The sequence below is a fragment of the Lynx canadensis genome, chromosome D2 (genome assembly GCF_007474595.2).
Source record: "Lynx canadensis isolate LIC74 chromosome D2, mLynCan4.pri.v2, whole genome shotgun sequence".
NCBI classification, from domain to species: Eukaryota; Metazoa; Chordata; class Mammalia; order Carnivora; family Felidae; genus Lynx; species Lynx canadensis.
Genome location: NC_044313.2, coordinates 25,762,120 through 25,787,617, shown reverse-complemented (window position 1 = coordinate 25,787,617; position 25,498 = coordinate 25,762,120). Strand labels below are relative to the sequence as shown.

General features: G+C 53.2%; 1 protein-coding gene across 3 annotated transcripts in view; it reads right to left on the bottom strand.

The window, feature by feature from the left end:
* SH3PXD2A (SH3 and PX domains 2A) overlaps positions 1–25,498 on the bottom strand; it is a 245,736-nt gene that overhangs the window by 32,952 nt on the left and 187,286 nt on the right. For all 3 annotated transcript variants that reach the window (XM_030334928.2, XM_030334930.2, XM_030334929.2), the window contains one exon: positions 25,286–25,417. In XM_030334928.2, coding sequence (XP_030190788.1) covers positions 25,286–25,417 — 132 coding nt within the window. The remainder of the gene's footprint in view (positions 1–25,285; positions 25,418–25,498) is intronic.

The window sequence follows — 25,498 nt, the reverse complement described above, 5'->3', positions numbered from 1 at the left end:
TGTGGGGCTCCCAGGCTCACCTCCAATGCCCGGGGCATCCTCTTTTCTGCAGAGGCTGAGTGTGTGGGCTGCATGTGGGGGTAGGTGTGGACAAGGCTTTGTATTTTTCAGTGCATGGGAGGTGGGGTATGCTCATGTACACATCTATGTGGGTGCATGTGCGCACGGAACAAAGGTGTGTGTACATTTGTTACACGTGATGATGATTATGGTCAGGCCCTAACTTTACATATGTTATTTAATCTTCAAGAATCTTGGGAAGTGTTAGTGTCATCATCATCCCCACTTTACAGATGAGGAAACTGAGGCAAATATAGATCACAATTAGACCTCAAACCCAGGCTCCAGGAACCATATTCTTAACTACCACAGAAGTGGATAAAGGAATTTATCTGCTGTATGCACAAGGGGGGAGGGGACTCCTTGAGAATGTGTACCTGCAAATGCCACTACGTTACACATGTTCCTGTACATGCGTATTGCTGAGTGTGTGCTCTGCGTACGGACATTATGAGCAGAGGTGCAGGGCTGCGTGCACTTAAATGTCTATGTGTACCACTGAGGGTCCCCTGGAAGTAGAGGGTGATGATTAGGGATATAGGGTCAGAAAGACACAAATTCAGGTCCTGGTTTGCTACTTCCTAGCTGTGTGATCTTTGACAAATTAGTAAACCTTTCTGAGCCTCAGTCTCCCCTCCCTGATAAGGGAGTAATTAATCGAGATTACCTCTGTAACAGAAGTGTTCTTGTTGAAGTGCATAAATGAGGTATATGTAGCTTAGCTTAAGGCCTAGCACAGAGAAGGAGGGTCAAAAACCTTGAGCTGTTATCGACCTGGTGGTGGTTGTTTGGCATTCCCCCTGGCTAACACAGTCAGCACCCATGGGTGGCCAGGTGGTATCTTTGCCCACAGAGTGTATCAGGGGATCCTCAGTCCAGCTTGGTAAATGGACTTGGATGTGTACGGTTTTGTGTGTGTGTGTGTGTCCATGCAATCTGTGGAGTTTGGGGACTGCCTTCAGGGGTTCCAGGAGAAGGCAAGGAGCTATCTTTCCTTAGCTGATGCAATTTATGATAGCAAGCATGATGGGAAATGGAGTCAGAGGGGAGACATCTCTGGGGAAAGTTCCCCTCCTTGCCCCACATGTATTGGGGCTATCTTCAGCCTGGCTCCTGTCCTTCAGCTCACACGGTCTCCCAGGACAGAGTCCTACAGCTTCCTCTCTGCTGTCCTAATGCCTCGGCAAGCCCTCCCCAACTGATCTCCAAACCCTGGTAGCATCCAGAGCATCGGCCCCACAATTCACAGCTGCTGGTGCACTTGGGAGAATTAGTCTTGTTGAGACTGTAGGTACCACATTTAGCTGTTCTCTAGGGCAGAACCGAAATTGCAGCAAGCAGCCAGGCAGATGGGGAAACTCAGGCAGAGAGCCTAAGTGCCGGAGCCCAAGATCTGAGTCTGAATCCCACCTCGGCCACTTCCGTGCTCTGTGGCCTCAGGAAAGGGACTTAACCTGTAAAATCTGCCTTGCAGGCTAGCGTGAGGATGGGTAAGATAAGGAGCAACAGATAGGCTCTGGCACAGTAGGTGCCCCCTAAGCGGAAGCTACGAGCTTTACTGAGGGACTAAAGCCACAGGATGTGGGAGGTTAGGTGGCCAGCACTCACGGATGCCCAGGGACCAGTCTGAGACACCTCTACATTTTTCATGTCCCCAGGAAGATGGGTCCAACCTCCAAGCTGGCCTCTGTTAGCCTTCCTCTCAGCCTTAGTTCTCGGGAGAGAAAATGTAGCGAGGTTTTATTAAAGGACTTCTCACTGCACTGACCAAGTGGCCACAGCTGTGCTCAGACAGGGACGGCTGTCCCGACCGGCTGCCAGACCTGGCCTTTTCCTGAGAAGTCAGCCCTGTTTCTAGGCAGAAGGGGAGCAGGTTCTTATTTAGGAGGCGGGTGGGGAACAGAGAACTTGGAACAGGAAATGGTGGGGAAAACCCGAGGGGCCTGGGCTGGCTGGGAGAGCGCTGAGCATACCCCTGCAGCGCAGCCCGGCAGGCACACTCCAGCCCATCTTCCTAGTTGACATGCCTTCAAGCTGAGATTGCCCCCTGGGAGGGGCAGGACAGCAGCCACCATGCCCACTGTTTGGAGTGGGAAGCCACAAACTGTTGCAGAGGGGCCCTGAGAAAGGAGCCCCTGCACACTGGACGTGCAGGAGAAACCTTCGTTCTGGGGGCTCGGGGTGTGATCTTTGGAGCTAAGCCCCCCATGCAGGAGATGTCTGGGAGCGTCCCTAGGTGGCCAGTCCATCAAATGCTGCCTGAGCCTGGTTGCTCATTCTGTGAGGACCACATCTCCACAGCGCCAGAAGAATGTAATTCGGCCAGGCTGACCAAAAGCCCTCTCCAGGAGGCAAAGGCCCAGAAAGAACAGCGATGTCATTTGTCACAGCAGCCAACCCTGCTTGTGGGCCTCACTAATAACCCGCTTCACAATGGTCCAGGGGCTGAGTGGGGGCAACCTGGCTGGCACCTCCAGCTCAGGGCAGGAAGGGAGACCATCCATCCTAGGTGGGGAAGGGGCTCCCCAGCCCCAAGAGGGAAAAGCTCAAGCCCAGAAGTCAGACCCTCCCTCTTTTCAGGCCAAGTGTAATCTTTGGCTGTTGAGCCAGTTTCAAAGCCCTCTAAAAGGCACTCTAACTGGGGCTTGGCAATGCTGGCATTGGGGGAAGGATGGAAAGGGTAGAGAGGAAACCTAGAGACAGAGTGAAGGAGACAGAGTGGGGACAGACAGAAGGTGGGGATGGGGCCTTAGCGTCTCCAGGAGGGGGCTGAGCCTGGCCAAAGGCAGCAGGAAGTGACGGGCACTCCCAGGCCACTGCTGTCCCCGGGGTGACCAGGCCACAATGGCCTCCTTAATGAGAGAGGATAATGAGCTCATTAGGGCCAGAGGAGGCCAGCTGCACACAATTAGGATGTTAATAAAAAGTCTTCTGAGGTCACAGCTCAGCCTAGGACAAAACAGCTGGTGGGGGTGGGGGTGGGGGAGGAGGACCCTGCTCCTTCCTCTCCCTCTGAAGTCCCCCGCACTCGGTTCTTCAAGGTATAGTCCTCCATGAGGCCTTCCCTGACTCCCCCCACCCTCCTGACCCTGCCCATCCCAGGATTCTGCACATGGACACTTCTTAGTCCCTCTTCCAAGACCTCGGTTTGGATCCTGGCTTCACCATATCCTTGCTGGTGACCTGGAACAGGTTGCTGGGCTCCATAGAGCCTCATCATACCAGGATAATATGATCTGCCTATAGGGCTGCCTGACATCACGGACATACGGTGTCCTCCATAACCAAATGCCTTCTGAGCACCTGGTATGTGCAGGGCATTCCAGGCATGGGGACGCTGTAGAGGACACAGTCAGGCTTTAGCCTCTCTTCCCCACCTCCCCCTGCACTGCACACAAGATGGGCTCAAGTACAGCCCTGGTGCTGTAGGAGGGGCCGGGCTCCCACCCAGCAGTCCTGGGCAGTACCCAGGGGGTAACAGGCAGGAAGAGATTCAGAGTTTGGAGTCTGGGAGAGCCCAGCAGCCTTTAGGTTACTTCCAGGGCTTGCCTTTTTCTTCCCCTCTCGTCCAGGTCCTTCGCGGGGTCTGAGACCAGTTAAGGCAGAGCTGAGCACCTGTGGAGTGCTAATGTATGCCTAGACCTAAGCGAAGGGTGTGGGTGTCGAGACCGAGAAGCATGGGGGATGGAGCTAGGAATAGCAGAGGCACAGTCCCAGGCCTCAGACACCTGCCTCAGACTCTGGACCCTTTGTCCAGGCATTTCTGCATTCTTCCCCTGCAGTGGTTTGGAGAAGGGGAGGGGGTGAGGATCTGTGAGCCCTGAAGGGGGCGGGGGGCTGCTGAGAAGGGGAAGGGGGCTGAAGGGAGCCTGGCCAGGCACTGGTGACCACGCTGCCCACCTGGCTGCACCGCACCTGGCATAGGACTGGGCCCTAAGGGACTGCTTCTGCCCTGGATCCCTTTCCCGTGACCTTGGGGCAGATGTGAAGTTTCTACCTGAGAGGGACCAGAGACACTGGAAAGGCTGGCTGCCCCTAATTATGCTGTGCCTTTAAGAACAACGAAAGGCGGCCCACCCTCAGCCAGGCCTCCCCTGGTCAGAAGGCTCTGTCACTGAGGCCTCTTGCCAAGACACACTCCAGCTCACAGCATGCGGCCTCCTCCGTCCAAAGCAAACAGGAGCAGGCAAGGGCTCCCCCAGTCTTTCCCAGTGCACCCCCTGCCTTCCTGCCCGACCCATTCTTCTTATTCCACCTCTGGCACCTATCCCTGCTCTGTTGTCCATGGCCTCACCTTCCCCCAGATGGGGCTTTCAGGCCACCAGGGCCCCAGAACCTTCCCTGGGCGCCTGAGGCCTGGATTCCAGGACCATTAGCACAGGCTGCTACGTCAGTTTGGAAGGCTCCGTGGAGTCCACAGCAAGAAGACAGCAAGAACCGGGTGCTGCCGCCCCTCCCCCAGCCCGGTTCCAGCCTGCTCACCTCACTGGATGGGCCCAGGAGGCTGAGGCACCCAGGAGAAACCCTGACCAGCGAACATTCGCTGGCACAGAGGGGGCACATGATAAAAATGACAGGCAGACGAGAATCACAGTTTTCAGCAAGGGCTCCAGAGCCAGGTTACCTGGGTTTCAATCCCAGCTCTGCTACTAACCAGCTGTTCGGATTTGGGCAACTGCCTCAATTTCCTCATCTGTAAAATGGACCTAAGGTAGTACTTCTATCTCCCCATGTTATAGGGAGTAGAGGAGTTAACCTACAAGAAGTGTTCAGGATAGTGCCTGGTTCCTAGCAAGGCTTACCAAAGAGCTATTGTTAAAGCTGAGGTGTAAGACACAGGAATTTTTAAGGAAGGAACCACGACCTCAGTGCCCCTCAATGGCTAGTGCTAGGGGTGCGCAGGGAGGCAGGTGGGTCTCCGGGGTCTGGAGTCTCAGGGAGAGAGTCTCGTGATGTCACTGTCACTTGGCCCTGACCTCGGCAGGTCTTTTTTTTTTTTTGTTAGTTTGTTTATGAATGTATGTATGTATTTATTTAGAGAGAGTGTGCATGTGCACAAGAGCAGGGGAGGGGCAGAGAGAGTAGGAGGGAGAGAATCCCAAGCAGGCTCCAGGCTGTCAGCACAGAACCTGACACCGGGCTTGATCTCACAACTGTGAGATCATGTCGGCAGGTCTCTATTGAAAGCTGAATCTGGTTCCGTGCCTGGCATGAGTGTGGGTTGGGGGGGGGTGGGGGGCAGGGTGAAGTAGAGAATACAAGATGGCACAAGGCCCTTCCAGGAACAGCGGAGCAGGGTGACCCAGACAGCCCTGCGGTTGCTACAATGTTTGCTGAAGGAACCACAAACATCAGAGATGAAACTGAGTAGCCAGGGAAGAAGCGAATCTTGGATGGAATCTGGAGGGGTGGGGGAGGGAAGACGACAAACTGGTTGGGGGAACAGGACACAGTGATGGGAGTACTTGTGGCCCAAGCCAGTAATGCATGTGATGCTTCAGGATGGGGGTCTTGCCAGGTGAACTTGAGAGGGGTACTCGCCTTCAACGTCACAGGCGAGGTGTGGGCTTCTAAGAGTCACACCAGGAAGGGTAAAGCCTCACAAGGTAATGCCTGAGATAATGCTAAGGATAACAGAAGGGGCATTCCCCCGATGCTCCAGGAAGAGCAAAAGAGGTAAGTGGAGAGAGACTGAGAGGGTGAGGTACCGGGAGGCCAACACAAGTCGGGTGGGAGGGTCTGCTGGACTCCTGTCCCCTGCTCAGCATTTTCTTAGGAAGGGCACCCACCCTGAAAAGTGTTCACCGAGAGGGTAGTGGGCAAATGGACCCAGGTGGGGACAGGGGTAAAGCACTGAGAGGCTGCCCCCCACAAGCTCTCATTACCTGGCGGTGGGAAAAGGTCGGGAGAGCACTTGACACAGAGTCTGCCGGGCCCCCATCCGTAGTCCTGGAAGATGCAGGAAGACAGGCCGACCTGGGAGCAAGGCCAGAGGACACAGCACGGGCAGAAGTGCCAACTTCCAAGGAAGAGAGTGAATTCCAGAGTAAGTGGGCAACCTCAAGGCGGGTCCTGATTGGACTCCTCGAGGAGAGCCTGCAAGGAGGTTCCGAGCATTCCCAAGGCAGTGCAGAGAAGACACAACAGGAAGGAAGGGGGCTAGACCACACTGGATTCTGATAACGAGTGAACCACTGGCCTGGCGGGTCTGGGTTGTGTCATAGCTGAGCCATCCAGGCCTTGGGGCTCTCACGACCCCCCTGGGGGCTGCGTTTCTGCCCTGAGTGATTTGAAGCCGAGAGCTGACCACTTTCAAAGAGAGTGTGATGATTTGCTGGATACAACCTAGAGGTGTTTCTGCCGGGAGCTTGTCCCACCGAATGTTTTAATCAGTCCTGAGACGAAGACAGAGGGGCTGAGCAGGTGGCACCATTTCATTTACTGAAAGCTGTGCCAGGATCAGGAGCTATCCCCTTCACCCCTCCCACCCACACACAAAGGTCTGAACAGATGGTAATGACAGGTCCACTGTGACAAGAAGAAAAGGGATGAAAATATGAAATAAGAAAAAATATGAAAATAGACCAGAGGACACAGCTTAGTACAGTGATCTTGTAATTTACTGTGCACACTTTCTGGAGTGAGTGTAGGGTGCTATTCATAACTATACTAAAATATTAGGTGCCAACTGGGAGTGTTCTGGGCAATTGGGCTGGGCGGGATATCCCTACTTGACAGCAAGGATGAGAAATGTCCTGGAGTCTGGAGGCTGTACGTTCAGAAGTCATTTGCCTCCAGGTCTGTGAAATCTTAGGCTGCATTAGGAAACCCCTGCGCTGGGTGACTTACCCAAGGTGCCAGGCTTAGCACCCAGGTCTGACAGCAACCAAACAGCTCCCTTTAAAAATGACTCCAGCTGTCCGCTCCTTTGCAGAAGAAGACCAACACCCCCTGCTGTATTAGTTCCCCAGATTTCCATGTGACAGATGAGCCAGGGAGGCCGGTCCCCTTATCTGCTTCTTCTGCTTCATTCCATCAGTGTCTACAAATCAGACTCCATGCTTAGGAGTCACAGGCGTGGCTCCCTCCTCTCCCTGCTTCTTGCCTTGCGCCCTCCACTCGCACCCCAGAAGGGGGCTACAGGTGGTTTCAGGCCCCATCTCCGGGTTGCCCCTCTCTCACCCTCTCTCTGGGCCCACATGGCAGGGCGAGGCAGGACACTCAGGCTGATAGAGTTTTCTGGCGCAAGATCTTACCCAAGGGCTTTGCCAGGAGAGAGTGACTTTGGATCAGCATTTCTCAACCTCAGATGTTTCCACACTATGCAGGGCTTTTGCCATATCCTTGTACTTATGTATGCTGTGGTTCACTGAGTAAATACGTATTTAAAGCAACTGTCTTTTGACTTCGAGAAAATAATTTGTTTAGGAAACTTCAGATCGCCGCCATGAACAAAGAGGACCACCGGCCCCAACCATAAAATTACAGAGAACAAAGCAACATAGTAAATTTGAGCTGTGCTGGGTCTGCAGAGGCTGTGCCTACGCCTGTTCCCTCCCTCTTTGTTACAAAAAGAGATTTACTGGAGAGGAGTCAAAGACAGTGGACCATCAAGCTGAGGCAAATCAGAAGGCTTGGAAGAGAATGGGAACGGGACAAACACTGTTCACTGCGCATTGCCGCGGTATTTAACATTGCCTCTCTGTACCGCCTGAAGTCAGGCCATGCACCACGCAGTTGCATGGACACTCATCAACTTAGGGCTACGTTGATATTTGACCATTCAAAATGGCTGAAGAAGGAGGCTGAAGTGTCCTTATTAGTAAGAAGAGAATATTAAACAGCAATCTACTAACCAGGGTTCTGATGAGAAAGCAAAGAGAGAAGAATGGAAAGCAGCCTAAGCAATGTGTCTCTGCCTTATACGTGTGTTTCCAGCCTGGAGAAAAGGGCAGAGGGGATCCTCTGTAACTGCTACCAGTCACTTGAAACATAAGGAGGTATCTGTGTTTTTTGAACTAGCTTACTTCAGTGCCTCAGAAGTATACATGCAGGAGGTTGTATATTTTTCCCCCTTTTCTCTCTTTGCCAAAAAAAGAGGCTTCTTGGCTCCAGAGTGGAGTTGCTTTTCGCTAAAAGCCTTAGGCTGACAACCATCCCCTCCCTTCCAGCTGAGTTCAGCCTCTCGTCAATTGGGGCAAAAATAAAATGGGGGCAATTTCAACTTTAAAGACCATCTCCATAAACAAAACAAACCCACTCCACAATTTGTCTAGGGCATTCCTCCCTCCAAACCCTCCTTATTTAATTTTTGGGGAATTTTAAATAGAGGCCTTGCAAAATTCTGTACCGCCTGACGTCAACAGCTCTCTGACAACGTGGATTCTTCTACGCTGTGTGGGGAGCAGACACCACCAATACTGATGCTTTTCCAGGCTCCTTTCCCGGCGGGAATTTGGGAGCCTCTGGTGTCACTCTAGGAGACCGTGGGGAAGGAAGGTACCCAGGAGTGTCCCACTGGGGTCCTGTAACTGCATTTCCCAAACCTCAGTCATTAAGAGAGCACCAGACATCCAGTGAAGCCCTCTAGGTGGTACGTCTACTAGTGTTTGCTTTACAAGAAGCACGTAAATACTTTTGTATTTAAAAAAGACATTTTCCTATGCTACACTAAGTGGAAAGCCAATACTCCTTGGTGCAAAAAGAAGATAACTGGAGAAACCCATACACTGAAACAACAATGCTATAGACTGCTAGTCAGATATTAAGGCAAGCTCTACCGAGACACGAAGGCTGGGGCCAGATTTTTCTAACAAACAAACAGGCCAGCAACATCAGCACATGCTAACACCGAAGCGCCAAACAGAGACTGTGCCCTTGACCCAGCGTGCTGTGGAAGAGAAGTCAAATAACTGTCTCGTGACAGGATTCCATGCCACTTAATCCTGTGTCCACCACACATTTTTACAACCCACTCCTTGGGAAACACTGATGTTGCAAAAGGAGCGTTGGGTTAAGAATATGCACCCCCTTGATTCAAATCCAAGTTTGGCCATTAGTAGGCTTTGAGGTCTTGTGCAAACCATTTACCCTTCTGAAACTCAGTTTCTTCTTTTGAAAAAATGGAAACAAAGCCACCTGGCCTACTTAGCGCTAGAGAGCTACTCTGAAATAACAGATGGGAAAATGCTTTGAAAAGTCTGTGGGCTGTAGGTAGATGGGGGCGGATGGGTTATTCTTCCAAGCAATTTCAGGAGCCTGATGGACTCCCACCCCTGCTCCCCCAGTACAACTCACTGCCCAGACTGGACGGCGGCCCGCCCATGTCTATCGGGGAAGAGAAGAGAAAACGAATACAGCACTCCACAACTTTTTTCAGTCAACCTTCTCAATGGCCACATGGATTTCAAAATATCACCCCCATTTTATAGATACAGAAACTGAGGATCAAAATGGCCCCAGACTGGCTACCCAGTGGCAGAGTGGGATCTGAACACAAGCCTTCCATGCAGCCTGGCAGGAAGTGCCCTCTATGTTGTTTTTGTGCACACCCAGCAGACCCCAAAATTGCTCTCCCAGATCCATCAATCGCTAAGCCCAGGCCTCATCTTTCAAAGCCACCACTTTTGCCATGTTCCTGCAAATCCCTGCCAGTTGTGACTCTGCTCTTCTGCCCCTGTGCTCCCCCGGCACCCCCGACCTCAGGTTTGGGTTGGCCATCTCCCCCAGCGAGACCAAGAGCTCTCTACGGACAAAGGCCAAGGCTTGCTCATCCTGGCATCCTCTCAAGCCCCTGTCTAGCTCAGTGTTTCAGACAAAGAAGGGACTCAGTAAATAGTTGTTGAAAGTGAAATGCCATGACAAATGAGCTCAAGACTTCCTCCTCTTTCCCTGGCTTCCCCACCCACACACCGAAGTCTCTCCTGCTTCCTTATCCTCAAGTATCTCTCAAAGTCTAGCTCCTGGGGTCAGTGTAGGGTCAGCAGTGGGCTTCTTTCTAGCGCTCATCCCTCTGGCCCGGGGCCTTCTGCCCTGCTGGAGCCCAGGACAGTTACGCAGCCCCTAGGTGGCATCCCTCTTCCAGTCCCCCCAAATTCACGAGGTGCTTCTGACTCATGGCTCACCTAGGAGGATTTGCCCACAGGGACCTGAGACCAGGAGATTTTGGTTGCTTGTTGCGTATCTTGCCCAAGATCACCCAGTAAGCTGACCCTCCCACTGGAAGGGCTCCCGTGTAATCAGCGTGTACACCTGAATGGGCCATTTTCCTTTGGTCCTCTCCCTTCTCTGGAATGGAAAGGCAAAGCCCAGGGAGGTCCACAGGCCTGGCACCAGGGACAAGCCGACACCCTGGGTGAGGCTCCAGGAGGAATGCAGAGGCCTTAAGCGGCCCCTCCTCAAACCCATTCAAAGCAGCCCCACTGGCTGGTGCAGGGCTCCACTGGGACTCTTGGAGTCATGGCTTCTCATACAGGAAACACAAACAAAGCCCTCCTCCTTGGTGGGCACAATTTGGAGCTTGGGAATGGGCAGCCCCAGAGACCTGCTGTCCCCAACACCCAGAGGGTGGGTGGGGAGAAGGCTATACCAAAAATAGCTTCTCCCCACCATGGTGCCCTACTCAGGGCCCAAAGAACCACAGAGAATCAACCAGAATTCAGCAGAGTGTGCCGGGAAGAAGCTGGCAAATCACCTGAGCTCCCAGGGCCTCAGCCTTCTCATAAATGAAAGTCATGATACCTGTGCTTTATAGGGCAGTGGCGGGAATTACAAGAATAAAGGTGTTTGGCTCGCTCTCTGATATACAGGAGGTGCTTCGGTGATCCCTTTCTCACCCTTCTTACAGCTTCTGATATTAATAGTCTCTAGAAAGCAGCAAATAGGTTAACTTGAGTCCCAAACACTCTGATCCTGGGATAACCATCCCGAAGGCCCAACCAGGTTTATGGTGATTTAGGAACAGGCTCCTTCTTTCCCTGAACTTTTCTTGCCCCATTTCCCTTTCTGTCTCTCCTGTCCCTGGGTACCCTCTTGTCTTGCTAGTTCCTAAGAGCTGGTCTGGTAGAGATCCTATTCAAATCCAAGGAGAAGAGGCTACACTCCAAACAGATATACCATTAGTCTGGATGCCCCAGAGACTACCCAGGTCCAAGTGTCTCATTGTAGACTCACCACGGTTAGTGATCGATCAGATGGTGTGACTGACACTCTGGTCACCAACCAGTGATGGGCCCCTTCCTACCTTTAGCCTGTCAATCTCTGGTGCCTCCTGCTCCAACACCCAAAGACAGTCACCACCATGCCTCATGACACACCAACGACCACGGTCCCCTCAGCTGCGTCAGAAGCAGGAACCATCTGCTTCCTCCATTAGACCATCAGCTCCAGGACATGGGGATCAAGTCTTCCTTGTTCAGCTCTGTTGGTTTGCTGGGTTTGATTTTTCCAATCTGCATGAGGGTCAGTCTTTGATCAATATGCCACCATGGTCAGCAGGAATATCCTGGCATCTTGACGGCAGAGAGGGTCGGAAGCTGGGAAGTCACTGACCTAGCTTGCCCTCCATACCGCCTTCTCCCAGTCTCCCTGGGGTCACCCGACCAACTTTAGGGTGTCTGGGTGGTCCTAAGGTGGGGAGGCCTACTCCAAGTTTAAGTTTGGGGGTTGAGGTGGACTATGAAGATTTCCCTCCTTTAAATAGGTGTTGGCAGTGACAGGCCCAAGACACCTCAGCTGAGTCTCAACCCTCAGCCATGACAGGCTATAACTTCACTCCCCAGTAAGTGAGCAACATTGTCACCGGGTCCAGCTCCCCAGCTCTGACCTGGCCCTTAGACTAGAATGTGAGTGTCCCACCAAACTGGGCTGTGACTCCAGTCAGGCTCCCCAACCCTGAATCCACTTCTAGAATGAAGTTTCCTATCCAAGGGCCCTGAGATGGTGGGACGGCCCCAAGGAGACTAGGAGATGGGGGTACGGAAGGCAGGCTAGGCCCCTGGGGTACAGAATCCTCCTGTCCGCTGCCACAACAGTGCTGACAAGATGTTCTGGCCTCACCCAAAGTGGGGGCCCTTGAAGTCTAAGGAGGTGAGTCTGTGTCTGGCTGTGCGGTGAGGCAAAAGAGTGGGGTTACACACTCGTAAGGGAGGCACTGAGGCAGGAGCCCTGGATGCTCACTCTCTCTGTGCAAAGCCTGAGGATGAGGTCAACTTCCTTCCTCTCCTCTGAGGAGCAGTCAGTTAAAATCCTGCTCTGTTGGCAAGGAGGTCTACATGTTGGCCAACCCTGGTTCTGCTCCAGGCACCAGTGACGGGGGAAGCATGCCCCTGACGGTGCCAACACTCCAGGGGGCAGTATTATTTATCCCCAAGTGTGAAGGAGTAGATAGGAGGTGCTGGCCGAGGCAGGAGAGGGGGTTGAGAAGCAGATCCCCCCAGGGCCGGGTCATGGCTACAAGGGGTGAGGGCCTCATTAGTTTGTTGTCTGCACAGGCTGATCAGGGAAGAAGCTGGCGAATCACCTGCTCCAGTGTGCTAAGCTATTTTCGTTACATTCCCACCTGCCCCCTCCTCCTCCCCACGGTGCTCAGGTACATTGCAAACATGAAGAAAATGCCAGCTTGCATATGCAGAAGAGCCAAGTGGGCAAGATAGAGGTAAGGATGCCCTAGGTAGACAAGAAAGACTCTGGGAAAATGTGCTTCTCCGGTTCACCCAAGAAGGGATGGGGGGACAGTGAACAGGCCAGGCAAACCCCTGTTCCAGTATCGGCAGGGGCTGGGGGAACCCTCCCATGCTGGGCTTTTGAGACCCCTTGCTGCTTTGGATTTTGGCCTCTCTTTGTATCCCAGAGCTATTGCTTTCACAGATCTTGTTTAACTTGAGAAGGATGGGGGAGGAGGGGTGAGGAAAACTGCATTCTTCCCCATCAAAGCCAAGAGTCTAAAGTAATACTTCTGGTTGTAACTGATCCCAGCCTGTTTGTGATTACAGCCCCTTGCTCGCTTTCTGGCAGGATGGCCCTGGAACCCTGCAGCCCCGCTGAAGGGGAGAGACACCCCTGCTCACTTGGATAATCCTGTCCTCGTCTGACATGACCAAAAATGTCCGTCAGCCTCTGCTTTCAGCAGCTCTCCAGGGCAACTCTTCAAAACATTTATTTTAAAAAGGGGGGAAAAGCCACCCCCAACCCCAACCATGAAATTCCATAACACTAATCATATTCCTTCTGTTACCAGCACCATCCTGGAAAACACAGCAGCACCAGCGGTACCCATTGGCTGATGCAAATTGAAGAAGAGAGGGAGGCTCGGGATTGGACCTTCCTCCTCTCTTGCCTACGCCTCTCCCTTTTATTAGGGAAGAGAACGAAAGAACGAACACACACACACACACACACACACACACACACACACACACACACACACACCACACACACGCCCCTTTTGCTGCCATAGCATAGAAATGGCTTAGCAAAGCTCAGGACTATTTCTCAGCTGTTCTTTGTCCAGAAATTTAATCTGCAAAGCATTTGGCCTCACAAAGCCCATTCCAAAGGTGTCCAGGAGCCCACGAGCCCTGTGATCATCATTACAAACCCAGGGATGTTTGCAGCCAGTGACCCATTTGGCTGCTTAGGGAGCTGGCTGAAGGCTTACCAACATGGTCAAATTCCCCTCACCTGCTCCCTCTAAGCTGAAACTGGTTTTCTCTCGGAGCCCCAGGGGTTAGAAGGGACCTTAGGAACTCTGGAAGTACAGAGATGAAAGGCCTGCTTCTTGCCCAGTTTTGGTAAAAGTAGGATGGTCACGGGAGCGGGGTGCTTGGTATCCGGAACAGAACCGTGGCCACTGTCTTCACTCCCGATCACATTTCCATTCTATGAGGGAAGGTGATGCTCAGAGAGGCTAGCTGGTTAGTGGGTAACTGAGCTTGGAACCTAGATTGACCTGAGATCCTTTTATATAAAACCTGGCATTCCTTCCATGAGGGCATAGCACCGCCCTGCCCGTTGAGATGACACCCTAAGCACTGTGCCAAGTGGCAATCCCTTGAGCCAGTGGCTCGAGTGGGTGGCTGGAACTGGCAGAAAGTCCCCCAGAGCACAGGGAGGTCACATGGCCAGGCCAGGACTGGGAGAAGCCTGTAGGACCCGAGACCCAGGCCTTGCTGCACATGCAACCTGACCACAGCAGCTCAAACTCCTGTGGTAATCAAAAGACGGTGAGCACGCTGAGCAGAGAGAAGGCTGGGGCCTTGCAAGGGCGCCAGTTAGAAGTACAGAAAACAAACAAGAGAAGACAGAGTGTCCAGAAACACGGGGACTGGATGCCTGGCCAACCTCAACAGCGACCTCAACACCTTCCTAGGGAGGTACAAGAGGGGCCGAGGAGGCACAGCCTCTGGTCTGGGGGGAGACCACAGCCAGCCAGTGGAACTGCCCAGAGAAGTGGGGTCGCTAAACGGCGGGGAGTCCATATTTTCAAGGTGAGGCATCTGAAGATGATCTTGCAGGAAGGAAGTCACCATGTTTGAAAAATCAGTCTGTTTGAACATACAGTGTTAAGAGCATGTAGGAAGCACCGCTGAGTCTGGGGCCTGCCTCTAGGCTCCAGCTTTAGCACCAGGCTGAGGGCCCAGGGTCAGGGAGCCTCAGTCAGCCAGCCAGGGGCAAGATGGGGTGTGTCCAGCCTAGAGAGGGTGGCAAGACCTCAGTGATGCTGGGAGATGCCAGCGGGCCTCGGAGACGGCCACCTCTACGCCAGTGGTCCACAGCTGTGCCACAGCACAGCCATGAACTCGCCACATGACACTGGCGAGGAGCTTCACTTTTCCAGGCTCTGTTCTTCCTCTGACAAAGGAGAGGTTTGGGCAGGATCGTCAGAAAGGTCTCCCTCAGCTTGGTGGGAAAGAAAGGGGGAAATCTCTCCTTCACCTGACATTTGGGGCCCTTTGAGGCCCCTGACACACACCCCCAGCCTGTTCCCTGCTGGGTGAAAACTTTCCCATAGGCAGCCTCAGACACGGCGGCCAGATTATGCTTGTTTGTGTCCACCCTCTGCGCCCTGGAAGGTGTCATTCTGACTCAACTCGGCTTGGAGCCCATCAGCAACTTGCTCAAGGCCCATCTTCTCCAGAAGACTGCCCTGACCAGGCACTGTCCCATCTCTGAACCCAACAGTATTCATGAAAACCCATAGCGTTCTGGTCCTGCCCTCCCTGTCCTCTCCACGACACCACAGAACCCCAGCTACACTGTGCTTTCTGCCTCGCATTTAGCAGGTACACTGTGAAAATGATTGACTCACTGCATCTGGGCCTTTATCTTGCAGGCAAGAGGGATCCCTAGAACGCCATCCCCTCGGTGACAGGAAGATAGGGACAGCTGCTTCTTGTCAAATGCTACACCCCAGTGCTGGGCACACAGTAGGTACGTTATGTGGTGACTGAATAAGCAAACCACAGCGTATGGAAGCATTTCCTGCATGTAGGATGACACTCAAATAGGGCTGAGATTAAAGATGTCGTGTGAGGGGGAGAAGGAGGCAGAGGCAGCTCTTCTTTGGGTCTGGTGAGGTTAAGGGGAGGGGGCAGGACATTGTTTATTTGGACAAAGAAGAAGGCAGAGAGGGCTGGGGTCCTGCCCAGCACTGCCTGCACACCCTCAGCCCCGCCCACCAGGGCCCTGGTGAGCAGATCTCTGGGGAAATCACAAATGCCCCTAACTCATCTACCCATCCAGTTCAGCCCTGGCCCACGGACCTGGCTGAGCCAAACACTGGAGCATGCACATGACTCTTCTGCAAGAAACTTCCCTTTGGACTACTTTTCTCCTATCCCAGACAGGGCTGCAGCAGGACTGATTTCTGTTCCCCTGCTCTCTGTGGCCTGGGGAACTCACACAGCAGAGCACTCAGGGGCATGGCTCTCTAAATCTACAAGGAAGAGAAATGCAAACATCCAGATTTCCAAACAGTGGATAAATGGCATGTGTTGGAAGTCCACACCCCACCTTCCAGCTGTGCAACCTTGGGGCGAGTCACTTAACCTCTCTGGGCTTCAATTTCCACCTCTGAGAAGCACAATGCCAGCATTTGCCCTTTGTCTTACTAATATGTTTTATAAACTGCATGGTTTATGGGGCGCCTGGGTGGTTCAGTTGGTTAAGTGTCCGACTTCGGCTCAGGTCACGATCTCGCGGTTCAGGAGTTTGAGCCCTGCGTCAGGCCCTGTGCTGACAGCTGGGACCCGGGAGCCTGAAGCCTGCTTCGGATTCTGTGTCTCCCTCTCTCTCTGCTCCTTTCCCACACATGCTCTCTCTCTCAAAAATAAGTAAACATTAAAAAAATAAGATAAAATAAACCCACAAGGTTCTGGGACATGGTGATTCAAGGGCCACTCATGGCAATGCTGATGGGCCAGGTGTAACAGAAGAGAGAGATCTGCACACCAATCTCAAAAACCTACTCGTGGCTCGCTCACTTTATGGCCAGTCCTTGGCAGACGCTTTCTCTTAGTTTGGCTTTCACTCACCTCCCGTGGAGCCTGGGCCACTTCCCCACAATTTAGTCCAATAAAAGCTTAAGGGAGGCAAATATATTTTAGCATGAGCCTAAAAAAGCGCATGCCTAAGAAGGGAAATGTGAAGTGGAGGCTGAGACGATTAAATGAAACAAACAAACAAAAATCCCCCCCAAATTCCCTAAAGCACATTTTAAACATAGGTAGAAGTGAAGCTGGGGCTTCCATGAGCCACGAGGTGCTCTCCACTTAGTCCCAGGGGACACTGGCTCCCACCAAGCATCACAGGGCGACCAGCTAAACTGGGTCACCCTGGCTTTCCTGTGAGGAGACCAGGGAGTGCAGGCCAGCACTGGGAGCCCAGAGGGTGAGGTTACGGAATCTGAAAAGATGCTGATAGAGAGGAGGGCGGTAAACCCCACTACCACGAGTGATTAGTGAAAACCCAACTGCTGAGAATGTAGTATCACACAGCCACGGGTTCATCTGGGGGGAAGAAACAAGGGGCAATTACTCAGCCCAGATTCCCTGAGGTCCTGACAAATTATACTCCCCAGAAAGTGCCACAATGGCAGGGTGGAAATCTGTTATGTAAGAGCGGAGGGAATGCTGTGTGGGGAACTCTCTCCCTGTGCTTCAGCCGTGCGGCGAGACCTGTCGCTCCTACTGGCGAAAGGTCCCGCATGAGTGTGCGCGTTGGGAACGGGCAGGGGATGTCCGGTGGTGCCCGCTCCCTGGGCACCTGGGCCAGGGTATATCCGGGGAGGGGAGTGGGGTCACCTGGTGGCCACACTGCAAGACTCCTACCAGGTACGCGGTGGCTGTTGTATGTAGAATGCGCCCTGCCGTGGTACCACCTGGCCTCTCCCCCTTCTCCGCCCTCATTCACCACCGTGCTCCCCAAACCAATCTGGTTTTTTCTCTGCCCACCGAGCTCCACGCATTCTCAGCACAGAAGGCCTTCAGGGGGGCCTTCCCTGGCCACATGATTACCCCCACTCTCGCCGTTTATTCACGTGAGGGTCACAGTGCCCTATTTCCTGTGTTGCACTTTTCAAAATCTCCGATTATTTTCCTGGTTTACTTGTGACCGGCTCACCACTACATGGGAGCCCCGTGAGGGTGGGACCATGTGGGCCTCCTTCACCTCTGGGCCGCAGCCTGGCACCTGGTCAAATAATAGGGGTTTAGTGACGACGGCTCGCGTGAAGATGGGCCTTGCTGGGGTCTGGGCAGTGTGTGGTTTAAGTATTCCCTTGGTGTTCAAACCCAGAAAAGCAGCATTTTGGAGATGCCCGTGCAAACTCAGTGCAAACCTGTGTGCCCCCCAAAAGGGAAGGCAGCCAAGCTGTGCTGCCCCGGGGCCGAGAGGAGCAGCTGGTGTCACACTGGCACGTCAGCTGGATTTCCAAGGTCACCACCAAAACACATCTTTTGCTCAGAAATGACTATTCCAGGGGCGCCTGGGTGGCGCAGTCAGTTAAGCGTCCGACTTCAGCCAGGTCACGATCTCGCGGTCCGGGAGTTCGAGCCCCGCGTCGGGCACTGGGCTGATGGCTCAGAGCCTGGAGCCTGTTTCCGATTCTGTGTCTCCCTCTCTCTCTCTGCCCCTCCCCCGTTCATGCTCTGTCTCTCTCTGACCAAAAAAAAAAAAAAAAAAAAAGGTTAAAAAAAAAATAAAAAAAAAAAAAAAAAAAAAAAAAAAAGAAATGACTATTCCAGGGTGATGGCCTCAGAGGAGTTTGGGACACGACAGGTCCACAGAGCCAATGTGCGGTGGGAGTGACCAGCCACCCTACTCGTCCTGCCTGAACAGGCGGAGGCAAGACAAGAGAGTACCCTGGTGGCTACTGTTCCACCCAGCCGTCTGGCAGCTGGCTCCAGCCGGGTGGCTGGCAGTGCTCAGTGCTGACAAGCCCTGGGACGCCTCCCGGACAACAGCTCACTCGAGGGAAGAGCGACTTCTGGTTCCCAGACACACCTTCCCCTGCCACCTTCCTCCCCACAGCTGGGACTGCTTGCCTCAAGTGCCACATCCTCACGTCCCTCTCCTGCTCACCTGTTCCCATGGCCCCATCCTTCCTCCCCCTCCACTGCCGCCCAACTTCCACTTTCTTCATCAGGACGCACCCGCCGGAGGTGGCCCCACCAGGCGCACCCCTCCACCCCTTCTTGTGGACCTAGAGTTCCTTTGCATCTCTGCCTACCTAACCTCCTTCTAAGGCCCAGCGCGATGCCTCCAATTCCTCCAGGCAGCCTTCCTTGACTCTGCTAGTCTCCTACCACCCCCAGTGCTTCAGCTCTGCACCACGCAACAGGGCCACTGCGGGACAGCCAGCATGAGGATGTCATGGGTGAGCCACTCCCCTTCCCTCAGCCTTGCTCGAAGCTTGTGGCCCTGTGAGGGTATGGTCTCTGGGTCACCAATGGGAACTTACTTTTTTCTCCAACTCCTTTCCTGTCACAGACTGAGGCAAGGACAGCTACCCAAGCCAGGGCTCCAAAGTTGCGACTCTGGTCTCCAACATGGTTTCTGGCCTTCGCTACCCTGCAGCAAGCTCCCTGCTTGCCCTACCCACCTTGCAAACCATCAGGGCCGAGGGAATCCTTAACACTACTGAGTGCAATCCATTCTCTGGCCAGACAGGGAAATGGAGGGCATAGAGGAAAACTGGCCTACAGTGGGCGCCAAGATCAATCTGTGGCATAGCTGCCCTAGTCCAGCAGTCTTCCTGGCGACCAGCACGTCCTGAGCACTTCCTGTGTGCCAGGCCCTGTACTAAGCACGGAATTTCTTTCAAATCAGCATACATTGACCCTATAGCTGTGGGTACAATTATGCCCATTTTAAAGGCAAGGAAACTGATGCTCAGGAGACCCAAGTAACTTTCCCAGACTCACCACCAGCAAGTACCAAGTGAAGATGAAAACCAGGCTTGTCTAAGTTGAAGCCATATCTTACGTTGCTAGGCCGTCCTGCAATCCCATTCTCAAAACAATCTCTAGTCTGCAATATATAAAGCTGTGCTGAGGGGGCCCAAGGCAGAATTAGGATGCTAGCTTTTGATCCTGGATCTATGCTCTGTGGCCCTTTCCCTCACAGGCAAAGCGGACGACACCTGCCTGCCAGAGATAGTCTGCAATGTAGACTGTGATTAACCTGCCTTTTTAGAAACAGCCTATCCTATCTTTATTGGGTTATCTCTTTTGTAGGGTAGCGTGGCAATCTGAATTAGCAGTCAGGTGGTTTCTTAGTAAGCACATAATCTAAGCAGAAGACATAGAAGATACATAAGAGAAGTCCACTGAAGACACTGTAAACTCTGTGAAGCCACCCCAGCCTGACAATACAGTCCACCCCTTAAGTACCCAGAATGCTCACATCGATTAGAGCCTAAGCTTCATAAAGGCAGGAACCTTATGGGTACGCACCAAACTAGCATGGGGACTGGGATAAAGGAGGTATTCAAGAATTGTGAAATAAACGAATGAGTGAATAAATGAACACTATGTAGATTCTCCCTTATAAGAAGCTCACTTAGAACCAGTTATAACAATGTTCAAGAAGAAACAGCTAAATAACAGAAGAGATACAACCTCAGTGTTAGAAAGAAATTCTAACTCACAAAATATATGGCTGAAGAATGCAGTATCTTTGTCGATACAAAACTATCATATGACACAAAAATCTGAAAGCTTATCAGTTTGTCTTTATAATAAATATATTTAGCAAATAATAAATGGTTCTACTTTATTAGCCCCCTCCCCCAAAAGCCCACGCAGTGTTTATCACTGCCCCCTTCTACTCATGAGGAAACAAAGTGATTCCTATGTATATCACAAAGTTAGGGTAATATTCGATCTTCAACCTACTATTCAGATTCCTGATTCTTTGTTTCTCCACCACACACACAGCTGCTGAACAAGTAAATAGTTTGCAGCCCAACATGTTTTAGGGTACTTTACCCCTCTGCATCTCCTTTCTTTAAAAGCTGCTCTCCACCAGCCACTGCTGAGGAGGCTGGTGAGGTAGCCAGATTTATACCCCATGACACTTCTGGACCCAGCTGACTGGCCTGGGGCTGGCCACCTCATGGAAGGTCCGCTGATTGGCTGGCCAGTAACCAATCAGATTCAGATTCAAACTTGAAATTTTGAACTCCGAGAACCAGGAGCCACAGTCCATTGGTGGCAGTTGTCTCAACTGAAAAGCCATGTAGTCTGGTCCTGACAGAGCAATAGCAGGTGAATGGGCTGCTGTTATAAGTGAACAGGAAGGGAATGGAGGTTGGTCTGCAGTGAGAAGACTGCAGGGGGGCTTTAAATCTATATGGTACACCCAAGAGAGAGACAGAGAGATGATCTGGCTTGTGCCGACTTTCTGGTTCCCAGCTCCTGTGAGGCTGGGATGCCCCTCACATCCTTGGGTTCAGGGAGATTTCCCTGCATCCTTTCAGTAGTCTCTTGAGCAAGTCTGAGTGGATTTCTGTCCTCTGCTCACTACTCAGTTGGTACCAAAGCATTGATTTTTGGAGGAGACTGAGATGTGCAGACTCCCCAAGGCTCAGTTTTGTCACCTGTACAATTTCTCACCTGGGTGGACCAGCGGAGCTCAAAATTCCTTGCCAGCATGATTTGATGCTAGTCCTATAGCTATGTGCCCCTGAGGAAGTGTGAGAACTCCCAGGGTTATCATGCTGATGCCAGGAAAGAAACGAAGACTCAGAGAAGGAAAGGTGAGGCAGGAAAACAATGAGCCATCTGTTGACTCATATCCTCACATCCTCCCCCGACCTTTATTCCTAAGAAGGAGGAAGCAATCCTGGCAAGTTGGAGATCAGCAACCAGAGCAACGGAGACCTTGCCATCACCACTCTACAAGATATCCCACCAGATTATAGCTGCATGAAGGTGAAGCCAGTGTGGTCTTTGGGGCACAAGAATGTCCTACAAAGGAGGCATCTCAGGGGATGCTGTGTATGTGAAGGGTAGAGTGTGGAGGGGTTCCCAAGGACAAGACAACAGTGGCTGTTGCACAACCTTGCTGGTTGTCAAAGCAAGCAAAGCTGTTGAATCTTTCTGCGAGATTTGTCCCTGTTTATCAAAGGAGAAAAAGAGTCCTTTCTGGCTGGGCCCCAGGCCCACTGCTTGATCAAAAAGGCTTTCCCTGAAGCCACCCACTTTGGGTGTTCTTGACTTCTGCCCACCTCCATTCCCTGGAATAGGCTTGTCCTCGGTGCAGTGGGCACCCTCCTGAGATCCTCTCAGCTGGCGCTTGCCCCCAAGTTCAAAGGAACAATTAACAACACGAGTTCCCACTACCTATGACCACCATGTTGGAAGGTGGGACACAGAGTCCTCCTCCTTCAAAGATGTTACAGGGAGACCTGTGGTCATCTCAACCAGCCCGTCTCTCCCCCAACATACAACGCCACCAGCTCCTGGTGATCCTACCCGGGATGGGACGGTTCTCACCCTCCTCCTATGTCCTCTGTAGAGGGCAGAGATCCCAGCTATTGGACTCGAAGAAAATGACTTAACCTCTTAGCCTGTTACTTCAGCCACAAAATTGTTAAAGGGCCTTCTACCGCATAGGGTCATTCCCTGATTCTGTTAAAATGATACTCATGAAATGGCCCCTGGCGTTTACTTTTTACTGACTCTGAATTACCTTCCAGACACATCTCTCTCTAGACCAAGGAGATTACATCCCCCAAAGCTGGGGGCTGGCACAACGATACCCCAAATCACTTGCTGGCTATGGTCCCAGCCAGAGGGCTTGGATGAACAGGCAGAGCCAAAGGCTGGTGGACCCCTCTACGAACACTCTACTCGAGGAACTTCCAGCCAAGAGAGAAGGGGACACAGGCAGAGTCCTGGCTCTTGGTGGGCAAAGCAAGGCCCTGGGCAGGGGGACAGGGGGGAATGGTGCTAACTGGGGCTGCTGCCCCAACCACTGGAGTGGAAATGCCTCAACACGCCCACTGTGTCCCAAGGTCAGAGGCATAACAATTGGGTCTTTGTTACAGAGTTCAAAAGCCTCACTCACCACTCCTCCCAAAGCCAGCTTACAGGATGCACAACACGCCTCTCCTCCCCCACCTCAGCCACCCAGCTTCCTTGAAGTGGGACACCACTGTCCCAAGGATCTGCAGTTTGGTCCTTCTGCTTTCTCCTCTCCACCCACTTAGATTCTCTAGTTAAACTGGTTGTACACTCCAGGCCTCCCGGTTTCTGACAGCAATGGACAGTGTCGGTTTGCATGGTGGACATAGCACTCCATGGTCCCTGTGCAGACATCTGCTGCTAAGCAGTAATCTCCACCAAGAATAAAGACACAAAAGTCCTAGAGAAGTCAAAAAGCCACCTCAAGGGAGGCTCTCTACCAGACACCTAGGGCCCTACACAGTCTCCCAGCCACAGAGTTCAGACCTGGGAGAGGGCTCAGGGAGGTCATTACTCCAGTTCCTGTTTCCAAACAGCCACCAAATTATCTCCATTTTACAGAAGGGATAACAGAGGCCCAGAGGAATTAAGGGATCTGAAGCTACCCAGCCTCAGCCACTGGTGGGGCAGAATCCTGCTTCTAGGGCCAGCAGCTCCCTCAGAGGGGGTATGTGTCAGATTGGACTGCTCTGGGGAGTCAGGCTGCTGGAGCCCCCCTCACACAGCCATCGGGGACTCCTCAGAAGAGGAGGTGCCTCTACACTTTTTCCAGGTGCACTCTCCCCCATGGCTAGGCAGGGCTTCCAAGCATTCCTCGGGTCCTGAGTGTGGGCTGGGAAGGTAGAGGGAGGATGTCTGCCCCTGGGAATCAGTCTTGAGCATGTGGACTTCCTTTTGTGTGGGGGTCTTCCCCATCCTGGCCAGTGGCTGGTGTGCAGAAACATGGGGGCTCACTCCTCCTGCTGGGCTATATAGCCGTACTGGTGACACAGGCAGGTGAAATGGCACAAGGCTCCCTAAGCCAGAACTCTATTTCTGAGCAGCCCTGACCCTATGTAGAGAAGTGGGCCCATTTTTCCCCTTGGAGCAAGCTCCAGAAACATCTGTCTCAGCTGCTGCCTCCAATTCTACCATCAGAGATCCCTTCCTTTGGCTCTCGAGGTACTCAGGGTTTCCAGAGCCAGGCCCCTGTGACAATGCCTGCTTCCCTGGGGCAGGCATGGGAAGTGGGGCTGGGGAGGTAGGCCTGGTACTGTGACAAAGGCTGTGCAGGAAAGAGACCAGTGTGGGCACCTGGGGGTGAAAGGCTCATGCCTTAAGCTAGGGGTGTAGCTCCACGGGGTGGGGAATGCCACTGCCAACCACCTTGCCAATGACACCAGGTACAATGACAAAGCCTGACCTCTCTGAAGGGTCTGTGAAGACCCCAGACCCAGGAGGGCCAGGAGTCAGACCTGTGCTAGTATCACAGGTCTGTTCTCAAGGGAGCACAGTTCCTGAGCCTCCTGCAGCAGGAAGCTGAGCTCACCTCCCCCAGGAGGCCTGCTGGGATTTCCTCAGCATCTCTACAGCTACTTGCTGCCCATAGGCATAGGAATCGGGGGCCTGGGAATGCCCCCATTCTGTTCTGCTTTTGCCCTGAGGTCACTCACTAACTCACTTCCCCACAGTCCATCTGTGCCTCAGTTACTCTGTCTATAGAGGGAGTACAGTCACCTTTTGGTCGACCTTCCTTTCAGGGTTCAAAATATTGGAAGGGAAGGGAGTCGGACAGGAAAAGGAAAACAGGCCCCTCCCCTCTGGGAGTGTCCAAATACAGCCCAAAGAGGATCCTGTGCAAGGGACCTTCCCTGGCAGCTAACTGAAACCAAAACAAAACACCCTAGGAATCAACTGAAGCCCCAGCAGGATATGGGGAAACCGCTAATGGATGTCCCGGCCCTGCCCCTCAGACAGACCCAGGCCCTCCCTTTTTCCACCTGCAGAGATGTCTGCTGCCAAGGGCACCAAGGCACTTGTGTTCACCTGGTGAGAACCGTGCAACCAGGGGCCCCAGATAGCCATCGGCAGGGCCCGGATGAGACAAAGCCTCAGCTTGCAAGGACAGGGCGACTGCTGTGGGGCCCTCCCTGGCTCCCTTATCCCCTTGCCTGGGCCCTCTTCCCAGGTCCTGGCAGCCTTCAGCTCTGCACGGGCAGTCAGCTCCCCACCCGGACACTAGCCAACCCCCACAGGCCTGGCCTTTCCTCAGACAAGGCGCCAGGGGCCCAAGAACCCTGGCCCTTACAGTGACGTCGTGGCCTGCCTTCCCCACCAGAGAGTCAGCGGCCACAGAGCCCAGTCTTTTTGCCTGGACCCTGGCTTGGACGATGGTGCCAACAGGGGACGCTGCCCTAAGGTGCCCCCGAGCTGGGAGCTACCTTCCCTGTGGCCTCAGTGGGCACGGGGACCCTGAACAGAGGCTGGGAACCTTGCACCGGCGGCTGCCACCCTGCCCTTGCATGCACACAAGCCGGTTAATTTCCCCGAGCTGGAGAGACATTCTTCCACCACCAGGCAAAGTGCTGGCCTGCAGCCCAAACCAACAGGGGAAACTTCAGCCTCCTCGGCCCTCTCCCCACCAGATGGAAATAACGTACAGCTGCAGAGGTGGGGGAGGAGGTAGGGAACAAAACCAGCCAACCGTCAGTCCGTCTGTCTGTCTGTCTGTCCGTCCGTCCATCCGTCCCGGGAGCCAGCACGGCCGTCTGGGCACTCACCGCTCTCGTTCTTCTCGATGACATCCACCACCTCCCCGGCCTGCAGGCTCAGCTCCGAGTTCTCCTGCTTCTTATAGTTGGACACCACCACGTACTGTTCCAGGATCATGGGCTCGGCGTTGGTGTCGGCACCTGGCGAGGGCAGAAAGCACGCGGTGAGCCAGCGGCCGGCCATGGCCCCGCGGCCGGGGCGCCCCCTGTCCATCGGCCTCG